General features: G+C 40.3%; 2 protein-coding genes across 2 annotated transcripts; both read left to right on the top strand.

The window, feature by feature from the left end:
- The first annotated feature begins 7803 nt into the window (after positions 1-7803).
- On the top strand, positions 7804-13290 carry LOC129773926 (uncharacterized). The gene is made up of 4 exons (XM_055777593.1): positions 7804-8006; positions 8062-8128; positions 8183-13193; positions 13237-13290. Exons 3-4 carry the CDS (start codon positions 8307-8309, stop codon positions 13288-13290), a joined length of 4941 nt encoding a protein of 1646 aa, XP_055633568.1. The 5' UTR covers positions 7804-8006; positions 8062-8128; positions 8183-8306.
- Positions 13291-13647: 357 nt separating this feature from the next.
- Positions 13648-15004, top strand: LOC129778772 (uncharacterized). Its single transcript, XM_055785876.1, has 3 exons — positions 13648-14743; positions 14799-14865; positions 14920-15004. Exon 1 carries the CDS (start codon positions 13704-13706, stop codon positions 14574-14576), a length of 873 nt encoding a protein of 290 aa, XP_055641851.1. The 5' UTR covers positions 13648-13703; the 3' UTR covers positions 14577-14743; positions 14799-14865; positions 14920-15004.
- The last annotated feature ends 7205 nt before the right edge of the window (positions 15005-22209 follow it).

Raw genomic sequence — 22209 nt, 5'->3', positions numbered from 1 at the left:
TGTGTACCGAACACAATATTTTAAAGCTACTGGTGAAGTTTTGCACGATTTTTTTGTGCGGTCCCTATCCCCCGCACAAAAAAGGTTTGCCTGTATATTACTTTTCGGACAGTGTCTGCGCTGACAGATCTTCCAATGCTACTTCGGTAATCAGTTTAGGAATGTTAGTTTTAGGGGTCTTCCGAAATGTTCGCATAATTACCCTTTCATCGTCAGAAAACAGAAAACGTTCATCATCAGAAAATAGCATTGTACATGTAAAAATATTTATTTATTTCCTCTCATTTTCCATTTTGATAAAAAAAAACATCAATAAAAATCAAAAACCAACACTGCCTAAGCAGTAGTAAGCTAATTGCAATGGCTTTATAGCGAATTCGTTTTTGTTCAGTTTCATCCCCAGCTCCAACATAACTGATGTCAAAACGTTTTTTATTCACTCAGTTTCAACCTAGTTTCGCACTAGGTTCATCCCGAAAGCTGTTGGGTTCGCACTGAGATGTTTCACGTGTTTGCACTCGGGTTCACCAATAAAACTATACTGAACTGTCAAATTCCGAGAATTGGTTTGGAAAATCTAATAATAAATACTAAGAAAATGGAAAATCTACTGTTTTTGCTTTTGTATTATTGAAAACGTAATCCAATTTGGATTCTGATTTTAAAGAGTATAATCGCGTAGAGTGCATTAACACTTTCGTTGCCCAAGGCGATTCGGTCGAGTTTTTTGCGGGGCCCAAATCCAACGGACGGTGCGCTAGAGAAATAAGCGGGCAACGATAATAATGAATTCAGGTTCGAATCAGGACTACTTTTCTGTTGAATCCGAATGAAATCACCCGACTGCTGATTAGAAAACTTATGAAAATAATTTTTCAGTCAATTATACAGTGTTGCCAATGATAACAAAAATGAAATTCAACCGAACGTACATGCTCTATATACTACATTCGATGACGATGAATAACTACAATTTTAATGGATAATATGGAATATTCTATTGAATCGATTGCGAAGATTCTGTGAATATATCATACTAAGAACATATGTCACATTTGTGGGAAAATAATCGTCATAAACTCTATCACATTTGGCAACTCCGATTTTTCACGTGATTCTTTATATCGTTGTTAATCGTTGTTTGGTAGAAGAAGCAAGTTGCATGTTTTTGACCTAGGACTACGTCTTTCATTTCTATACCGGGGTGTAAAATCAAAGTTTCGAAAACAAAAGCGTTACGCCTGAGACCGAGATTTTGAGCGTTAATAGCTCTTAAACAACTGAACGAAATGGTATGATAAACACTTCATTCGAAAGATAAAATGTCTACGCGTTATATACTTGTTACTTTTCCATCCAAAAACTTGTTTCAATAGCCTTAAAATTGATTTCAAAACAGGCTATTGAAATCACCAATCGGTATATAAGCGAGCGCCGCTCGTAAACCACCTCAGTTATAATTGAACAGCGATTGGAGCATGTTGTCGCTGTTGTGGTGATGCTAACTTCGTTTATCTTGAAAGCGCTGATGAACGGTGTCACCAAGAGCCTGTTTGTGCACCTTAAGCCAGAAGGGAATCCATCAGGAGGAGAGTGATGCCACGGTTCCGCTTGAAACATCGGAGCAGCCGCCACACACACATACACGCGCGGAACCCTCGTTGCTATCATCGTTGCTGGAAAATAATCTACCAGTTCCCCTGGGAATTGAAAAATACATTCATGCGAAAGAGTTTATTTTAATGTTTTCTATCCATACAACACTGCAACCAAATACATTTGGTTTTGTGATTTTTCAATCAATCGCAATTAACAGGAAAGCTTCTGAATATAATTTTTCCCCATCAGTAGAAAATTTTCGTATCCAATATTGGATGCATAACATGAAAAACGGAAAATGTTTCACATCGCGAAAATCATGTAATTTTCGAGCGATTATTTGCTCCCTACTCATATAATGCTGCGACCAAATACATTTCGTTTTGGATTTTTCAATCAAGTGCGATCAACGCAAGACCACGTCTTTCGGCAATTTATTAGAGGTACAATGAATCTTTAGGAATTCCCGCTCTACGCGCACTGGCAAACGATGTTTACTCAACAATTTCTCAAACGAGAAATGGGTGTTGTGAGAAAGGATTAGCGAACGCAAAAACGACAAACGGGAGGAAGATATGTTTGGAGGTTGAAGGAAATTGGCAGAAAACATCTTCATTTTATCTTTCGAATAATGTGATTCATACCACTTCGTCTTGCCAGAAAGAGATTATCAATGCTCAAAGGAGGAATTGAGTCCTCCGAGGAAATTACCCAGCGCAAATTAGAGTCGACTATCGACTGCGGCATTCGTACACAAATAATTTTATAATGCAGTTTCATCAAAGTGATGTCTTCGATATGGGGAAATATTCACCACATCATGTCATGTATTTCATATTCTTCACTATCAAATCCATATCCATGGCACCTATCGGTATCGCATTATCATCGACACCACGATTTTCGCTAAATGCTCCTTTCAGTTCGGCCTACAAAAAACAGGAAGTGGGTTATATCTATGGTATAACCGCAAGGGTGACGTAGGACTATCGTTGATTTAGAGATCATTTGTTTGAAGTTGAATCTAAATCCATTCTGAATGAATGAATAAATGAATATTTGGGAGACTTCGAAAACGAGAGCGTTACGTTGGAGGCACAAGGTTTTATGCATCCAATATAGGATACGAAAAACCTTGTTCTGAAGAATAATCTTCAGAAGCTAACCTGCTAACTGTACTTGATTGACAAATCACAAACCCAAATGTATTATATGGATATTTTATGGATAGAAAACATTAAAATAAACTCTTTCACATGAATGTAATTTTAAATTCCCAGAGGAACTGGCTTATTATTTTCAGTAACGATTAGATATTTCCACATTTTCCTCGATACTGGAAGCCCACCAGTGGTTAATACTAACTCGGTAACCACCTGTTAATAGTACTTGATTGAAAAATATTTGGTCACAGTGTTACATGAATAGAAAACATTCAAATAAACTCTTTCACATGAATGTATTTTTAAATTCCCAGAGGAACTGGCTGATTATTTCCCCGCAATGATTAGATCTTTCCGGAACTTTCTCGATGCTGAATGGAATCCAAACGGAAAGAATTCTGCGCGTGTATGTGTCGATCCTTCGCCGTCCACCTCCTCCAGCACGTTAGGCAACGATGTTGTCTTGTCGATGTCCTCACGAAAAATGAATGTGTCTCACCACCAGAATATCGCTTAAGTATGCTTTTTGTGTGTGATTGAATCGAGAGAAGGTGTGGTTTACGATGGCAATTTGGAAGGCAAATTGGGAAGGGGAATGAACTCTCTGAGCTCGGAACTTTCGGCGACTGAGCAATAATCGATAGCGGGCGCATACAATATTGGATACGGAAATATCCTACTGATGGAGAAGAATAATCTTCAGAAACTATCCTGTTAATTGCGATTGATTGAAAAACCACAAAACCAAATGTATTTGGTCACAGTGTTTCATGGATAGAAAACATTCAAATAAACTCTTTCCCATGAATGTATTTTTAAATTCCCAGAGGAACTGGCAGATTATTTTCAGTAACGATTAGATATTTCCACATTTTCCTCGATACTGGAAGCCCACCTGTGGTTAATGCTAATTCGATAACCATCTGTTAATAGCACTTGCTTGAAACATATTTGGTCACAGTGTTACATGGATAGAAAACATTAAAATAAACTCTTTCACATGAATGTAATTTTAAATTCCCAGAGGAACTGGCTGATTATTTTCAGTAACGATTAGATATTTCCACATTTTCTTCGATACTGGAAGCCCACCTGTGGTTAATGCTAATTCGATAACCATCTGTTAATAGCACTTGCTTGAAACATATTTGGTCACAGTGTTACATGGATAGAAAACATTAAAATAAACTCTTTCACATGAATGTAATTTTAAATTCCCAGAGGAACTGGCAGATTATTTTCAGTAACGATTAGATATTTCCACATTTTCCTCGATACTGGAAGCCCACCTGTGGTTAATGCTAATTCGATAACCATCTGTTAATAGCACTTGCTTGAAACATATTTGGTCACAGTGTTACATGGATAGAAAACATTAAAATAAACTCTTTCACATGAATGTAATTTTAAATTCCCAGAGGAACTGGCAGATTATTTTCAGTAACGATTAGATATTTCCACATTTTCCTCGATACTGGAAGCCCACCTGTGGTTAATGCTAATTCGATAACCATCTGTTAATAGCACTTGCTTGAAACATATTTGGTCACAGTGTTACATGGATAGAAAACATTAAAATAAACTCTTTCACATGAATGTAATTTTAAATTCCCAGAGGAACTGGCTGATTATTTTCAGTAACGATTAGATATTTCCACATTTTCCTCGATACTGGAAGCCCACCTGTGGTTAATGCTAATTCGATAACTATCTGTTAATAGCACTTGCTTGAAACATATTTGGTCACAGTGTTACATGGATAGAAAACATTAAAATAAACTCTTTCACATGAATGTAATTTTAAATTCCCAGAGGAACTGGCAGATTATTTTCAGTAACGATTAGATATTTCCACATTTTCCTCGATACTGGAAGCCCACCTGTGGTTAATGCTAATTCGATAACCATCTGTTAATAGCACTTGCTTGAAACATATTTGGTCACAGTGTTACATGGATAGAAAACATTCAAATAAACTTTTTCACATGAATGTATTTTTAAATTCCCAGAGGAACTGGCAGATTATTTTCAGTAACGATTAGATATTTCCACATTTTCCTCGATACTGGAAGCCCACCAGTGGTTAATACTAACTCGATAACCACCTGTTAATAGTACTTGATTGAAAAATATTTGGTCACAGTGTTACATGAATAGAAAACATTCAAATAAACTCTTTCACATGAATGTATTTTTAAATTCCCAGAGGAACTGGCTGATTATTTCCCAGCAATGGTTAGATATTTCCGGAACTTTCTCGATGCTGAATGGCATCCAAACGGAAAGAATTCTGCGCGTGTATGTGTCGATCCTTCGCCGTCCACCTCCTCCAGCACGTTAGGCAACGATTGTCTTGTCGATGTCCTCACGAAAAATGAATGTGTCTCACCCCCAGAATATCGCTTAAGTATGCTTTTTGTGTGTGATTGAATCGAGAGAAGGTGTGGTTTACGATGGCAATTTGGAAGGCAAACTAGAGGGGAATGAACTCTCTGAGCTCGGAACTTTCGGCGACAGCGCAAGAATCGATTGCGGGCGCATACAATATTGGATACGGAAATATCCTACTGATGGGGAAAAATAATCTTCAGAATCTATCCTGTTAATTGCGATTGATTGAAAAATCACAAAACCAAATGTATTTGGTCACAGTGTTACATGGATAGAAAACATTCAAATAAACTCTTTCACATGAATGTATTTTTAAATTCCCATAGGAACTGGGAGATTATTTTCCGGATCTTTCTCGATGCTGAATGGCATCCAAACGGAAAGAATTCCGCGCGTGTATGTGTGTGTGTGTGTGTGTGTGTAGCGGCTGCTTCGAGATCTTCCCGGGAAACCGTTTGTGGCATCACTCTCCTCCTGATGGATTCATGTCTAGCCTAAGGTGCACAAACAGGCTCTTGGTGACACCGTTCATCAGCGCTTTCATGATAAACGAAGAGCTTCACCACAACAGCGACAACATGCTCCAATCGCTGTTCAATTAGAACTGAGTGGATTTCCGAGCGGCGCTCGCTTATATACCGATTGGTGATTTCAATAGCCTGTTTTGAAAGCAATTTTAAGACTATTGAAACAAGTTTTTGGATCAAAAAGTAACAAGTATAGAACGCGTAGACATTTTATCTTTCGAATGAAGTGTTTATCATACCATTTCGTTCAGTTGTTTAGGAGCTATTAACACTCAAAATCTCGGTCTCCGGCGTAACGCTTTCGTTTTCGAAACTTTGATTTTACACCCCGGTATAGAAATGAAAGACGTAGTCCTACGTCAAAACTTTTCTGAACTCTAATCCATCAAATTTGGAGCCCTGAAAAGGGCCGTTGATTATATGCTAAGCTAATAGCACGTTCTCTTCGGATACGATGGGCCAGCTGGATGTCCTTGGGCATAATGTGACGCGCTTTGCGTGGATAGCAAACAAATTGGTATCTTTACACTTTTATGGTTTATAAAATGACGCTTCCTTTGCTTTCGTTCATTTCTTACTCTACTCTCGCACCGTGAGGACTCGTTTCATCGGGACTAAGCAGACAGCTCGTTAGTCTGTCGGTGGTAAGGCACCACGAAAACAGCTCGGATAAACGCACCAGCCGCAGGAAGTGTGAAGAAGCCACATCGCTATCGACCAGGAACTTTGCGTGAAATTTGTCGCTATCAGAAGTCGACCGAATTGCTGATCCGCAAGCTACCTTTGCAGCATTTGGTTCGTGGAATTGCCCAGGACTTCAAAACCGACTTGCACTTCCAAAGTTCAGCGTTTATGACGCTGCAGGAGGCCTATTCGAAGATACCAATTTGTGTGCTATCCACGCAAAACGCGTCACATCATGCCCAAGGACATTCAGCTGGCCCGTCGAATCCAAGGAGAGCGTGCTATATTAGCTTAGCATATAATCAACGGCCCTTTTCAGGGCTCCAAATTTGATGGATTAGAGTTCAGAAAAGTTTTTTGCAGGCCAAACTGAAAGGATTATTTTCGTTTGGATGCCATTCAGCATCGAGAAAATTCCGGAAAGATCCAATCGTTGCTGAAAAATAATCTGCCAGTTCCCTGGGAATTGAAAAATACATTCATGCGAAAGAGTTTATTTTAATGTTTTCTAACCATATAACACAGCGACCAAATACATTTGATTTTGTAATTTTTCAATCAAGTGTAATTAGCAGGAAAGCTTCTGAACATTATTCTTCCCTATCAGTAGGATATTTTCGTATCCAATATTGTATGCGCGTGCAACGGAAAATGTTTCGCCAAAATTATATAATTTTCAATCGATTATTGCTCAGTCGTCGAAAGTTTCAAACTCAGAGAGTTCATTCCCCCCTAGTTTGCCTTCCAAATTGCCATCGTAAATCACACCTTCTCTCGATTCAATCATGCACGAAAAGCATACTTAAGCGATATTCTGGTGGTGAAACCCATTCATTTTTCGTGAGGACATCGACAAGACAACATCGTTACTGAACGAGCTGAACGTGCTGGACGAGCTGGACGGCGAGGGATCGAGGGATTTATTACCTGGCCTGACCTGAACTGAAATGCAATCAGGTTTTAACTGTGAGGGAGCGCAGAAAAGCCAATCGATCAGAAGGAGAAGAGAAGGTGACCAAGAGAGTATCAGCATCGAAAAACGGTTCCCCGGGAAGACATCGAAGCAGCCGCCACACACAGACACTCACATACACGCGTGCAACTCTTTTCGTTTGCTGGTTATCGAGAAGAAACCTGGAAAGAAGTGATCGTTGCTGAAAAAAAATCGCCCAGTTCCCCTTGGAATTGAAAATTACATTCAAGCGAGTTTATTTTAATGTTTTCTATCCATATAATACTGCGACAACATACATTTGGTTTTGTGATTTGTCAATCAAGTGCAGTTAGCAGGAAAGCTTCTGAAGATTATTCTTCAGAACAAGGTTTTTTGTATCCAATATTGGATGCATAAAACCTTGAGCCTCCAACGTAACGCTCTTGTTGGTACTGGCAGCTCTGCTGGTAACGATTCTGTAACGATTGAGGCGGGCTGTCATGGAAGTTGTCAAAGTGACAGTCCAAACGGTACGAAATAACGGAACAGCACATCATACAAGTTTCATTCGCATTCTAAAAGCCACAAGCACATGTAGTGAATTAAAAGAGTGAACTATATTAAAACTTATATTTCTAAAGTAAAACTATTGAGACTTACAGCTAGTAAAACTTAAGTCTATACTAAAGTTATATAGGCATAAAAGTTGTAAGTAGCACATTGATACGATGAAACTTAACCTAACGTAAAAATATACATACAGATTCCGCGTGTGAATGCCTATATTAAGGTTAGGATAGGGCGCTGTTCCATCCATGCAACCGATTTTTGTGAGTATAGCTCAAGAATTTATATGAATCAAAACTAATTTAATAAAATTATAGCAAAAGCTACATTACAACTAAACGGAATTTCGTAATTTGCTCGACGAAATCGAACAAAGGATCGCGCCTAACCTAACTACCGCAACATTCTTTTGAAAAATCGACCGCAGTTGACCTCGTCGATATGAATCAAACTCCAAAGAAAGTGATTCCAGAGAAGCCCTGCGACTATACATTGCAAGACGCACAAACGCTCGACGAGAATCGGACAGATTGCGTACAGTGCGACCGCCGGAACGGCGATGAAAGTATGGTGCAGTGTGATGGTTGTCAGTTATGGTGGCATTTCTCGTGTGCTGGCGTTTCCGGTTCGATCAAGGATCGATCATGGTCATGCACTAAATGCCATGTGGACTGCCGAGAGAGTATCGCATCTACGTCCCGAAGATCGCGAATGTCTAATAAATCAGCAAAAGTAAATTTACAGCTTGAGAAGCTGGAGAAGCTCCAAGCCATCGAAACCAAGTTCGTCGAAGAAAAATATAAATTGCTCGAGTCTCATCTGGAGCCTGAAGACGAACACGGTAGTGTCCTGAGCAAGCGTAGCCGGACTAGCAAGCAGAGTAGGCTTTCTCGTATCGCAACTTGGGTGAGTAAATGTGCAGAGCAGGAGGAGGAAGCAGAGGTTCCTACATCGAAGGACGCCACTCCAATGCCGCCAGTGCCTCCCACATACGTGAACGCCGTTGCAGTAAGCAGTCATATTCCGCACCAGCAGCAGCTACCGGTTAACGATATACATCAGAGTCCCTTGGAACGTCCATCGCTGCCTAAGCAACGTTCTGCGCCTCCCTCAATGATCTTCGTGCCGGAATTTGGAAAATCGGAAACAGATCCGAAACAGTATGAACAACCAACAAGACATGCTGTTTTCAACAGAATAGCAGAAACAGTTCCTCTGGCACAATCTACCCCAGGACCTGTGCAACTCATCGAGCAGCATCCCACCTTGGAAGCGACCAACGTTCCTGCGCTACTGATTAATTCACCTGATCCTGAACGTGTATCAACCGATTCGCCAGCAATAATGCCAGTATTCGTGAGAGCTCGTGAACCGGAGTCAGCATTGCCGCCCCCAACCACATTCGCATCAGCTCCTGCAGCCCTTGGACCCGAGTTGGCTCCTCCACCACCGGTTCCAGCGGTGAACCCGTTTATCACAACTGTACCACAAACTCACCTCGCATCTTTACCAAGAGAAGTATCTTTCCCTGTGCCACCAGGTAGGTCAGATAATAATCCGATGCAAACGAATATACCACCAAACATCAACGATGTGAACATTGAACATCTAATGAAACAATTCGGTAGTATTGCTTTGTCACCCTCGCAATCGCCATTGTTTAACATGAATTTAGCCACCTTTGCCCCTACCCCCTCGCAGTTAGCCGCCAGGCAAGTCATGCCGCGGGATTTACCCCTATTTTCTGGAAATCCAGCTGATTGGCCAGTTTTTATGAGTAGCTTTATAAACACAACATTAACTTGTGGGTTCTCAAGCGCTGAAAACATTTGCCGCCTTCAACGTAGCCTGAAGGGCGCCGCATACGAAGCTGTTCAAAGCCGTTTGCTCCTTCCTGAATCCGTCCCCCATATCATGGAGACGCTTCAGTTGCTTTACGGTCGGCCTGAACTACTAATATCAGCCCTCCTGGAAAAGGTGCGAGCAACGCCTCCGCCTAAAATGGAAAGATTCCAAACCATCATTGACTTTGGAATGTCTATTCAAACTCTATGCGATCATTTAGAAGTCGCCGGTCAAAGCACACATCTGTCAAACCCCTCTCTTCTCGCGGAACTCGTCGCCAAACTTCCCCCTCATCTTCAAATGGAGTGGGGTTCGTATCTTCAGGGATTCCCTGAAGTTAATCTTAAAACCTTTGGATATTTTATGTTTAGTGTAGTGAAAGCTGTGAGCAAAGTGACCGTATATGCCAACAGCAGTGTGAAATCAGGTGCAATCGTGAAGAATACTATGCACACAAAAGGAAATATGAACACGCATCAAGGTGATATGGAAGACAGTGCTAGTATCCCGTCGTTTACCAACCGAGAGGAGGCAAGGCCATGTCCAGCTTGTAAAGATACCGGTCATCGGATCCAGAACTGTTCAACCTTCACATCCCTTTCTGTCGCGGACCGTTGGAAGTATGTGCAATCCGGTGGACTGTGTCGAAACTGTTTGAACGCTCACGGCAGAAGAAGTTGTAGAAAACCGTCCAACTGCGGAATAAACGGATGTGAGTTCCGCCATCATCCACTTCTACATTCATCGCGTAGTAGTTCAGATGTAAAGGCCTTAGTAAATACTGCAGAAAATCATTCACATCGATTAGTGAAACAGACACTACTTTTCAGGATAATACCTGTCACATTACATGGACCCAAAGGAGCTGTGGACACCTTCGCGTTCTTAGACGATGGTTCATCCTTGACACTAATCGAAGATAGTTTAGCTAGGGAGCTTGGCGTAGATGGTGTAACGATGCCTCTATGCCTATTGTGGACTGCCAACGTAACCAGAGTGGAGAAAGAATCGCAGTTGATATCACTGGCCGTTTCTTCAACTGGAGGAAGGAAATTTACTTTGGAGGAGGTTCAAACGGTTAAAGAATTGTCGCTACCCACGCAGTCACTATCGTATGAATATCTCTCGAAGCAGTATACTCATCTTAAAGGAATACCTGTCATAAGCTATTCAAAAGCTGTTCCAAAACTTCTAATTGGAGTCAACAACTTGAACTTGATGGTTCCACTGAAAATTCGCGAAGGATCCAGACAAGAGCCAATCGCCACAAAAACGAGACTTGGTTGGTGTATCTACGGAGGCAGAGCAAGCAACGGTCAAAAATTATCTGTCAATTGCCATGCTTGCGGATGTGAGTCAGATCAAGCTCTTCATGACATCGTCAAGGAATTCGTTACCATGGATGAAGTCGGAGTTTTACCTGGGACTCCACTATTGTCGAAATCCGATGAACGTGCTCAACAATTGTTGCAGGATACTACAGTTCGAGTAGGCAGTCATTTTGAAACCGGCCTACTTTGGAAGTTCGACCATATAGAATTGCCGGATAGCTATAATATGGCTCTACGTCGACTTGAATGCTTGGAGAGAAGAATGCATCGTAATCCAGATCTGAAGCAGGTTTTACAACGACAATTGGAAGACTACCAATCCAAAGGCTACGCCCATCGAGCAACCGAAAAAGAACTGAACAGCGCAGACTTGCGACGGGTATGGTATTTGCCACTAGGAGCTGTAGTGAACCCTCGGAAGCCCACAAAGGTACGCATGATTTGGGATGCTAGAGCGGCCGTAAACGGAATTTCTCTCAATTCCGTTCTATTAAAGGGCCCAGATCAGCTGATATCACTTCCCGGTGTACTCGTACGCTTCCGCCAGTTCAACGTAGCCGTTTCGGCTGACATAAGAGAAATGTTCCATCAAATTCTCATACGGAAGGAAGATCGCAACTCTCAAAGATTTCTTTGGCGCAATAATCCCTCCGAGACTCCCGATGTGTTCCTCATGGATGTAGCGACCTTTGGCTCCACGTGCTCACCGGCATCAGCGCAATTCATCAAAAACAAGAACGCCGCAGAATTCAAAGAACTGTATCCGCGAGCTGTTGAAGGTATAGTGAAGAACCACTACGTGGACGACTCTCTGGAGAGCTACGAGTCCGTGGAAGACGCTATTAAAGTATCACGGGAAATGTGCCTCGTCCATGAGCAAGGTGGCTTCGAGCTGAGGAACTGGCTGTCCAATAACAACGCGGTTTTGGAAGGTTTGGGTGAAACAAACCTCGGGGAAGATAAATCGTTTGCGGCGGATAAACACAATGACCCCGAACGAGTTCTTGGTCTCCTGTGGTCAACACAAGAAGATACCTTCAGTTTCGCAACCGAGATGAAGCAGGAAATTGTTGACTTGCTCAACAGCAATGAAAGTCCTACGAAAAGACAGCTGCTAAGATGTTTGATGTCGCTTTTCGATCCGCTAGGTCTGCTAAGTCTGTTTGTAGTACACGGGAAGATCTTACTGCAAGAGGTGTGGAGATCTGGAACACATTGGGATGAAAAAGTGAAGAATGAGCTACACCAAAGGTGGAAAAAATGGATCAACCTGTTAGTCGACGTTCGTGACCTGAAAATACCTCGCTGCTACTTCCCAGGCGCAACTCATCAGCGCTACAGGGATCTACAACTCCACATATTCGTGGACGCCAGTGAATCTGCGTATTGTGCGGCGGCGTATTTCCGAACTCTGAACCCTGACGGATTACCGGAATGCATACTGGTTGCGGCGAAGACAAAGGTTACCCCCTTGAAGACCCAATCAGTACCACGGTTAGAGCTTTTGGCCGCAGTTCTTGGGGGTCGATTAGCACAGTTCATCAACGAAAACCACACACTATCCATCACCAGGAAAGTCCTGTGGAGTGACTCAGCTACCGTATTAGCCTGGCTACGGTCTGACCATCGTCGCTACAAACAATTTGTCGCCTGCAGAATCGGAGAATTGCTGACCATCTCCGATGTAACGAACTGGCGTTGGGTTCCCTCTAAGCAAAATCCGGCGGACCTTGCGACAAAGTGGGGAAATGGACCAGATCTGTCTGCAAACAGTGTTTGGTTCAAGGGCCCCTCGTTTCTACGGCTGGCAGAAACAGAATGGCCGAAAGAAAACCTGTCCAGCAAACAAACTGACGAAGAGTTACGTCCCTGTTATGCTCATAAAGCAAATCCGATTCCCGAACGCTTGGTCGAAATGGAACGTTTCTCTAAACTAACCAGAGCCATTCGTGCTGTAGCCTATGTATACCGATTCATAGGAAATTTGAAACAAAATATTGTTGGAAAAGAACGTTTAGCAGGTCCATTGACATCCGAAGAGCTCCAAAAAGCGGAAAACCTTTTAATCCGTGAGGCACAGTGGCAAAGATATCCGGATGAGATGATGGTGCTGATACGCAATAGGACAAAGCCGATCTACGAAAAAACAGGCGTAGGAAAAAACAGTTCTCTGTATCAACTTTGCCCCACTTTAGATGAGCAAGGTATTCTTCGAGTGGATGGCAGAATCGGAGCGGCACCAAATGTAGAGAAGGATACCAAATACCCCATAATTCTACCGAGCAATCATCCGCTGACATATTTGGTTTTAGATAACTATCATCGTAGATATCATCACGGTAACTCAGAAACAGTAGTGAACGAGGTTCGGCAGCATTATCATGTATCAGCACTCCGGTCGGCAGTCAGAAAAGTAGCGAAAGCATGCCAGTGGTGTCGAGTTCACAAGAGCCAACCGAATATTCCACGTATGGCACCGTTGCCTCTCGCAAGGATTGCGTCGTTTGTACGACCGTTTACGTATATTGGTTTGGATTTTTTTGGACCCCTGACGGTGAAGATTGGAAGGAGCAATGCAAAACGCTGGATAGCTCTGTTCACGTGTTTGACAATACGTGCAGTTCATGTTGAAGTGGCTCATAGCTTATCAACGGATTCCTGCATGAAATGTATTCGTCGGTTCATCTGTCGCCGAGGATCACCAGCCGAGATTTATTCGGATAACGGGACAAATTTTCAAGGCGCTGATAGACTACTTAAGGAACAAGTTGAGAAAATGGCTGTAACGTTCACAGGTACCGCTACCAAGTGGATATTCAATCCTCCTAGCACTCCCCACATGGGTGGTGCTTGGGAGAGGATGGTTCGTTCGATCAAAACGGCCGTGGAAACGGCGTACAACAATAATCGGAAGCTGGATGATGAGGCGTTGGAGACTTTCATGGTTGAGGCAGAAGCTATTGTGAACAGCCGTCCTCTAACATATCTACCACTTACATCAGAAGAGAATGAGGCGCTCACGCCGAACCATTTTCTTCTAGGCAACTCAAGCGGTGCACGGCAGCCGCCCATCGAAGCTACAAATTCGGCGGAAGCTATACGTTCATCATGGAACCAAATACAACACCAGCTCGACATATTCTGGAGAAGGTGGATTAAAGAGTACCTTCCGACGCTGACTAAGCGGCCGAAGTGGTGCGGCGAAGCAAAGGAAATAGCTGAAGGACAGTTGGTGTTGGTTGTAGGCGAAGGAAATCGTAATGAGTGGACGAAAGGTCGGGTCGTTCAAGTTATTAAAGGGGTAGACGGAAGAGCTCGGCAAGCTATCATACAAACTGCGAGGGGGCTCGTGCGTAGGTCGGTGGCTAGGTTGGCTGTACTGGAGGTTGATGTGGTTGGTAAAACTGGACCTGGTGGCCAGTGTTACGGGGGAGAGAGTGTTGGTACTGGCAGCTCTGCTGGTAACGATTCTGTAACGATTGAGGCGGGCTGTCATGGAAGTTGTCAAAGTGACAGTCCAAACGGTACGAAATAACGGAACAGCACATCATACAAGTTTCATTCGCATTCTAAAAGCCACAAGCACATGTAGTGAATTAAAAGAGTGAACTATATTAAAACTTATATTTCTAAAGTAAAACTATTGAGACTTACAGCTAGTAAAACTTAAGTCTATACTAAAGTTATATAGGCATAAAAGTTGTAAGTAGCACATTGATACGATGAAACTTAACCTAACGTAAAAATATACATACAGATTCCGCGTGTGAATGCCTATATTAAGGTTAGGATAGGGCGCTGTTCCATCCATGCAACCGATTTTTGTGAGTATAGCTCAAGAATTTATATGAATCAAAACTAATTTAATAAAATTATAGCAAAAGCTACATTACAACTAAACGGAATTTCGTAATTTGCTCGACGAAATCGAACAAAGGATCGCGCCTAACCTAACTACCGCAACAGCTCTCGTTTTCGAAGTCCCCCAAATATTCATTTATTCATTCATTCAGAATGTATTTAGATTCAACTTCAAACTAATGATCTCTAAATCAGCGATAGTCCTACGTCACCCTTGCGGTTATACCATAGATATAACCCACTTACTGTTTTTTTTCTGAGAATGAGAATAATAATTGCGCAACGCGGATAAGCCCCTGTTTATTAAAAAAAAAATTTTTAGTGGTACATGTGTTTTTTCGTCTTTAAAAGGTTCACCGGACGGCGTAATAGTAAATCTGAAAGCGGGGAAAGTAGTGACGACGAAATAGTGCGAAGCGTTAAAAGAAAAGTTTTGAGTATTAGTTCATCGAGTTCCAATTAGGATATTGAGGAACTAAACGCAAGTGAAGACCTGGACGATATGTTAGAAGAACTTACTATAGACGACATAATGATATTGATTTTTCAACAGTACATTTAAAAAGTGATTTTTCACAAATAAGTATGTTCTACTAGTCCAGCCCTTTCATTTGATATTGATGAATTGAAAAAATGTCCCAATTTGTGATGGCGGCCATTTTGGATTTACATTTTTCATAAATTACTGTGTTCTACTAGTCAAGCCCCTTCATTTGATACCCATATTGATGGGGTTTTGATAAAATATGTAGTCCTCCATTTTGTAGCGGCCGCCATCTTGGACAGCAGAGATGAAGGCGTGTTCCAAATTTCAGATCAATCGGTCAACAGGAAGGGGGTTAAATTTCTATTGATGTGGTACAACCCTGCAGATAAACATACAAGCATATTTGAAATAGGTAATGCTAAATAAAGCCGTTTAAAAGTAAACTATAAGAATGGGTGGGTTATATCTATGATATAACCCCAAGATTGACGTGGGACTATCTTAGCTTAGCAATCATTGATTTGTATTCATTAAATTTTTGATTGAAACAATTTTCGATTTCAATATATTTGCTTTGTGAGTAAAGAGATTGAATAAATGCCATGTAAAGTCAATTTATGCATTGTGATAGATTATGTTCTTCGTTACAAGTAAATTTAAAGACAGTCCTTTTGGTTTAGGAATTATCAAACGATTATTTTATTTTACATTCCCCTCTGAAGTCTGCATCTCTCAATGGTACGTACTTCTCGAAACGCGAATATGCTTCATTTGATGAACTTCACGCACTCAGTTTCGATTTTGACATGTACCTTGAACGCATATTGTTTAATCTATAGGCGTTATCGCAGCAAATGGTTATCAACATTTTGCCTAATCATAAAATGGTATGCGTAGAAATTCAATGAGCAGAAGATATGAAGGCATATCCTTCAATGCAATCTTGAATAAGCGAACCAAAGCGTTGTGTTCGTACCCGTTTTTTGTAATCCGTGTTAGGAAAACACTTTTCGGAGTGCAAAAAAAAACATGCGGGTGCAGAAGTACCCCCGGCATGCATGAATCAACTACTTCAACTTCTACTTTTTATACTATAGAGGTTTTGAACTTGAAAGTTTATTCGCCCCTAATGTCTGCACGATTTTCCCACATTCCTAAGTTCAGAAGACCGTGTTAAGGAAACATATTTTAGTCTGCACAAAGGCAAGTGAGTACAAAAGTACTCGCAGTTTGCATTTATTTGCAAAGCCGATTTCCCCAGACACCTTAGTTTAGAAGTCTGTATTAGGTAAACACATTTCAGTCGTAACAAAAATACCCCCGACTTGCATGAAGTTGCAATGTCAATTTTCCCATGGATTTGAGGTCTGTGTTAGGGAAACACATTTCAGTCGGAACAAAAATAGCCCCAACTTGAAATTGCACTGCCTATTTCACCAGACACCAGACTTGGTTGTGAAATCTGTATTGGGGAAACACATTTCAGTCGGAAAAAATGGCCCCGACTTGCATGTATTTGCAATGTCAATGTGTTGGGGAAACACATTTCAGTCGAAACAAAAAAAAACCCGACTTGCATGAAGTTGTAATGCCAATTTCCCCACACTCCATGGATTTGAAGTCTGTGTTAGGGAAACACCGCTGACCTTATAAAAATACCGCTGACCTTCATGTATTTGCAATGCCGATTCCTCCAAAACTGCTTGGGTTTGAAGTCTGTGTTAGGGAACACATTTCGGTGAGAACAAAAGTTCCCATACTTTCATGTATTTGCAATGCCGATTTCCCCACGGCTGCTTGGTTATGATGGCTGTGTTGGGGAAACCGTAAATCGGGCCAATAAAAACGAGGGAGTTAGGGCGTTTAGATAACGCTTCACATTTTACAGTTATTCAATTGCTTATCTAATAAAAAATAACATTTTATTAAATGCGATAGATGCGTAGAAATATTCCTTATCAATTGATGCAAACATCTTTCCGATCCAGTAAGAAATGTTCGAGTTATAAGCATTCGGAATCTTTCATTTTTTCCAGCATGTTCTGTGTTTAGGTTTTCATTTTACCCCCCATATACTCCGGTTAGACGTAGTCCCACGTCAAAAACTATATTTTTATGTTTTTGATTTTTCGATTATTCTACACAACCCATATTTACATTTAAGTGTCATTTGGAGGCGAAAATAATTATGGATTTCAGGTGGATTTTAAAATAAAAAAAATATGAATGAAAATTTACTTTTACGTATCGAATATGTTTTTTTGTGTAATGAGTCTCGATCGGGCAGTCGTCGGGTGCGGATGCAGTTTTTCTTAGCTCCGCGTTTATTTTTTATTTCTCGTTGCCTAACGTATTTCGATGTGTTTCGGTTCAACCCGCTGCTATTAACAGTTCATTGGTTGTTTTGTTTTGACGTAGGATTACGTCTTTCGGGAACATATTGGGGTACAAATTGAAAATCGAAAATCGAGCACATCGTGAAAATTGTCCAATTTCAAACGATCATTGCTCAGTCATTTCTTGATGGATTGATGAAATTCTTGCTTCAATAGATTTCGGCACTCCATAACAATTTTTTTTTTTAAGAAAATAATATATGTCATGAAACTAACTATCGAACAATTGAAAAATCTCAGCCCCTATCCTAACGGAAATACCCACTTCTGATTGGTCGAAATTGACGACACATGCGGCGGGTCCCTAACAGAGACATCAAAACCAAGCTGCCTGGGGGAAATCGACATTGAAAATACATGAAAGTAGGGGGTAGTGATATCCAATTTATGAAATTAATCGTTCATCAGCTAATCGAATACTTTTCAGCAGTTTGATATTCGATACGATTAATCGCCCCAAATAATCGATTAATCAATTATTATCTTTTACGCTAAACTCGTAAACGAAGCTCAATTCGCGTTGACGGCGTTGAGCTTCCTCAACGAGTTCAGGGGAGCGTCAAAGATAATAATTGAAGTTCAGGATGGAACTGCAGCAGCCGTACGTTTTTTTCTCTGGATCGATTAATCGACGAAAATTATTCGTTCGCTTCGATTATTGGTTGTGCATAATTCGTTCGATTAATAATCGATTTCTGTAGGAAGTATTCGATTAATCGATTAATCGAACGATTATCGGGAATCACTAGTAGGGGAAACTTTTGTTCCTACCACAATGTGTTCCCTAACAGAGACATTAAAACCAAATCATTATAAAAGAGTTTAACGATGTAATTCTTCAAACATATCTGAAATCAACAGATAGCCTAACGGAATCCTACGTCAACTATGCGGTCGTGTCTCGGACACAACCCTTCTGTGACTTTTTTTAAAGCCATTTAACGCCAAAAGTGATGTTGTTATTGTGAAGGGATATATTGTAGAGTTTTCTTCCAAATTATTATATGCTTAGTTGATGCTCCCAACAAGTAAATTTGTTAAAAATAAACATTCCGGCCGCGATTTTTGCTCGTTTTCCGCATCATCCTATCGTATGCTGTGGTTATGTGTATGTGTGAGTGATAGTTAGCCATGCTATATAGAAGCCGAGAAACATCCCAGCTAAGTATTTTTGTTCTACCATTTGCATTTTCCTTCTTATTTTTCAAAATTCATAATCTCGATAATGGGTCCGAAGCCTGTTCACTCGCAGAGTTTCTTCAGTGTTAGGAGAGGGAGAGTAAGTGTTTTAAAATTCCAGAGATCATTACCGATGCCAAGGTCAAAATACAGTGTTGGAAAACTAGTTTGTGAGTGAGAAAATCACATAATATTATTATTGAATATTTTAGACGGACATTTTTTGTTTCGAATTGTCTGTTTTAGTAATCGATTGCTAGTGTTCATCTTTGTTTATGTCTCGCGCGAGTAGTAGTGGAAAGAGGACGTGTTTGGTTGTGTGTCGTATTATTTTGTCTAATAATGATGGCGTGGCATCAGTCTCATGGAAAGTGTTGTTTTCGAAGCACTACAACCAATTGTCTTAGTTGCTCCCACTGTCTTTATTTAATATCCTAGTTAGGATTCATTCGTTTTTTCTGGCATTTATGTGAAACTGTTTTCAATCACGACCGGTTCGGTCATGTTCGTTCGTGTTTTAATGTAACCGCTAGTATGCGTGTGTGGGTGAAACGCTGCACTATATTGGAGAAGAGCAGCAGCAACGTGAGCAGAAAAGGGATATCCCACTGCTCTCCGGGATACCAGCGAGCAGAGTTGAAAAGGCGCAGTGATGATATCACCACTACTGGAACGTCACAGCACCGGCTGCAGAAGTGTTTTTGTATGCGTATAATGCTTGCCTTTATTTGTAACATATATGGCATCTGGGTTGCCAGAGATTCATACTTTTCTCGTCAACATTAAAACTGCAATGTTATGTGAGTTATATTATTTTTCCTTGAATCGGTTTTTCTTTCCATAACAATGATGTTTATTGAATTGTGTGTGTGTGTTTTGGTAATATTCTGTGTTTGTCTGTTTTTATCTGTAATATATGTGGAAATCGGAGGTATATGTTCAGATTCAGAATAAATTGTTACACTAATTTGAATTGAAAAGGATTCGAGTAATGTTGAGATGTTATTGTAGGTACTGTTCGTCTGTAGTTATGGCAATTTATAGTTTGGCTCCACTTAAATATGTATGTAATACTAATGTTTTTCTTTGGTATTGTAACATTTATGTTTATTTGTCCGCCGTTGTGCCGTTGCGTTGTGGTCCGATCAATTTTAGAGGAGTTCTCTGGGCTACCTTCTGAGGTTTCCCAAAAACAACTCTCTGATGCCACGATTACGGTTGAAAAAGATAATATATCGATGGATTGATAAGGTTCAAAGGAATTATATCGGTTACCTTCTCAGGTTTCCCAAAAGTAACTCTCAGTCTTCACAATTGAGCTTAAATAAACACTACGCGCGTTAAATAAAATCATTTATATATAGAAGAATATAGAATATAATATAATTGATTAGGTTTGGGAGAAATTTTCTCGATTACCTTCTCAGGTTTCTCAAAAATAACTCTCTGTTGCCATTGAGGTTAAATCGTTGGATTGATAAGGTTTATATGAGTTATATCGGTTACCTTCTCAGGTTTCCCTAAAAATAACCCTTAGTCGCCAGGTTTGGATTTCCATGCAGAATACTCGATTATTAACGGAGTTTATCGACGATCGGATTGGTTTAGAAGAGCTCAATCGGTTCTCAGGTTTCCTTAAAATAACTCTTAGTCTTCGTAATTAAGCTTAAATAAACACGCGCGTTGAATAAGAAATATATATCGTCAGTTTGATTAGGTTTGGAGGAAATTTCTCGGTTACCTTCTCAGGTTTCCCAAAAGTAACTCTCAATCGGCAGAATTGAATTTTCATACAAAATACACGAATATTAACGGACTTTATCGATTGGTTGAGAAGAGGTTTAGAAGAGTTCGATCGGTTACCTTCTCAGGTTTCCCTAGAATAACTCTCAGTCACCACAATTGAGGTTAAATACACACTACGATATGAATATATCGCCAGTTTGATAAGGTTTAGAGGAGTTATATCGGTATCCTTCTCAGGTTAACTATCCACAATTAACTCTCCCTCATCGCGACTTGAGTTCGCGGGATAAAAAATACAATATATAGCTAGTCAAATAATTATTTTCTCTGCCGCGTGTCGTGACATACAAGATTTTCAGATTTTTTTTTTCGAATGGTCGATAATTCGCGTTGGTTCATGTAATTTGGTTGGTTCATGTCAATCACGGAGAGCAACTACGAATTGTACAGTCTACCCAAGCTCAAGCTCAAGCTCAAGCTCGAATATGTTTTTTTGTGTAATGAACTAAGAGTTTTTCTTTTTCGAAATTGCAAAAAACATATTAAACGAAAACTGTGTCTGATGATGATTTTATATTATAATGGTGGTATATTATTTGTGGAACAAACAGGAAATGAATCGACAATTGGTTAAGTGAGTGTCAGGACTACATGTGTCAGGTAATCAAACAACATGAAGGAGAAATTTTCATTCTACTTTGTATAATTTTACACTGGACTTGGTCCTTTTGATCTGATAGAGAATAATTCACCTTCAAAGCACCTGATATCGCCACCAGACGTCGTCACTGTACATTTGTCATCGCAAATGTAAACAAATCAGACTATATAACGCACACCAACAAACCGCCTCATTCGTGAACCCGAAAACGTTTTTTATTACAGAGTCAGTTTAGAACTAACCCAGTTTCAAAAGCGAATTCGCTATTACTTACAAGGTTTGTTTATTTGGAGAAATTTAAGGTGTACACTCAATTTTGCGATGCCTCAAACTGAGATTGTTACAGAGTAAAATAATTAGCCAAAAACCTTTTTGTGGAATTTTATTGCGCGTAAAGCTATTTAAACGTGTGAGTAATTAATATGCATAAAACGAGTAAATGTATTAAAAATATTTTGTACCAAATGAATGGAAAGTACCGTACCGAATATTCTTGAAAAAACAAAGAAAAATGGATTTTCCATTTCTTCCAGATATTGTTGCCCACTACACCTACACACACAAAGATAAAATTATGTACGTAAAATATTTTAATACCTGAAGTTATAGTTTCAAAATGATGCACATCCCATCGATATGCGTTGATTTTTCACGAAGTTACAGTATGTCAAAAATCACTTAAAATTTCCGACTTCCTCTATTTTTTTTGACGAGTGTATAACGAATTTTTTGGTAAATGCTACCAATCTATAGTCATTTTCTACCGTACTAATAAACACATATGTCAAGCAGAGCCATGATTCGTAATCCCAATAACGGTTACATTTTCCCGCCGAAA

The sequence above is a fragment of the Toxorhynchites rutilus genome, chromosome 3, assembly GCF_029784135.1.
Source record: "Toxorhynchites rutilus septentrionalis strain SRP chromosome 3, ASM2978413v1, whole genome shotgun sequence".
Classification (NCBI taxonomy): Eukaryota; Metazoa; Arthropoda; class Insecta; order Diptera; family Culicidae; genus Toxorhynchites; species Toxorhynchites rutilus.
This window is presented reverse-complemented; position numbering and strand designations above follow the sequence as displayed.

Coding starts and splice junctions, on each gene's coding strand:
- LOC129773926 (XM_055777593.1), top strand. CDS start 8,307: ATGAATCAAACTCCAAAGAAAGTGATTCCAGAGAAGCCCTGCGACTAT. Junction 13,194..13,236: donor CGATCTACGAAAAAACAGGC/GTAGGAAAAAAC, acceptor GCCCCACTTTAG/ATGAGCAAGGTATTCTTCGA.
- LOC129778772 (XM_055785876.1), top strand. CDS start 13,704: ATGAAATGTATTCGTCGGTTCATCTGTCGCCGAGGATCACCAGCCGAG.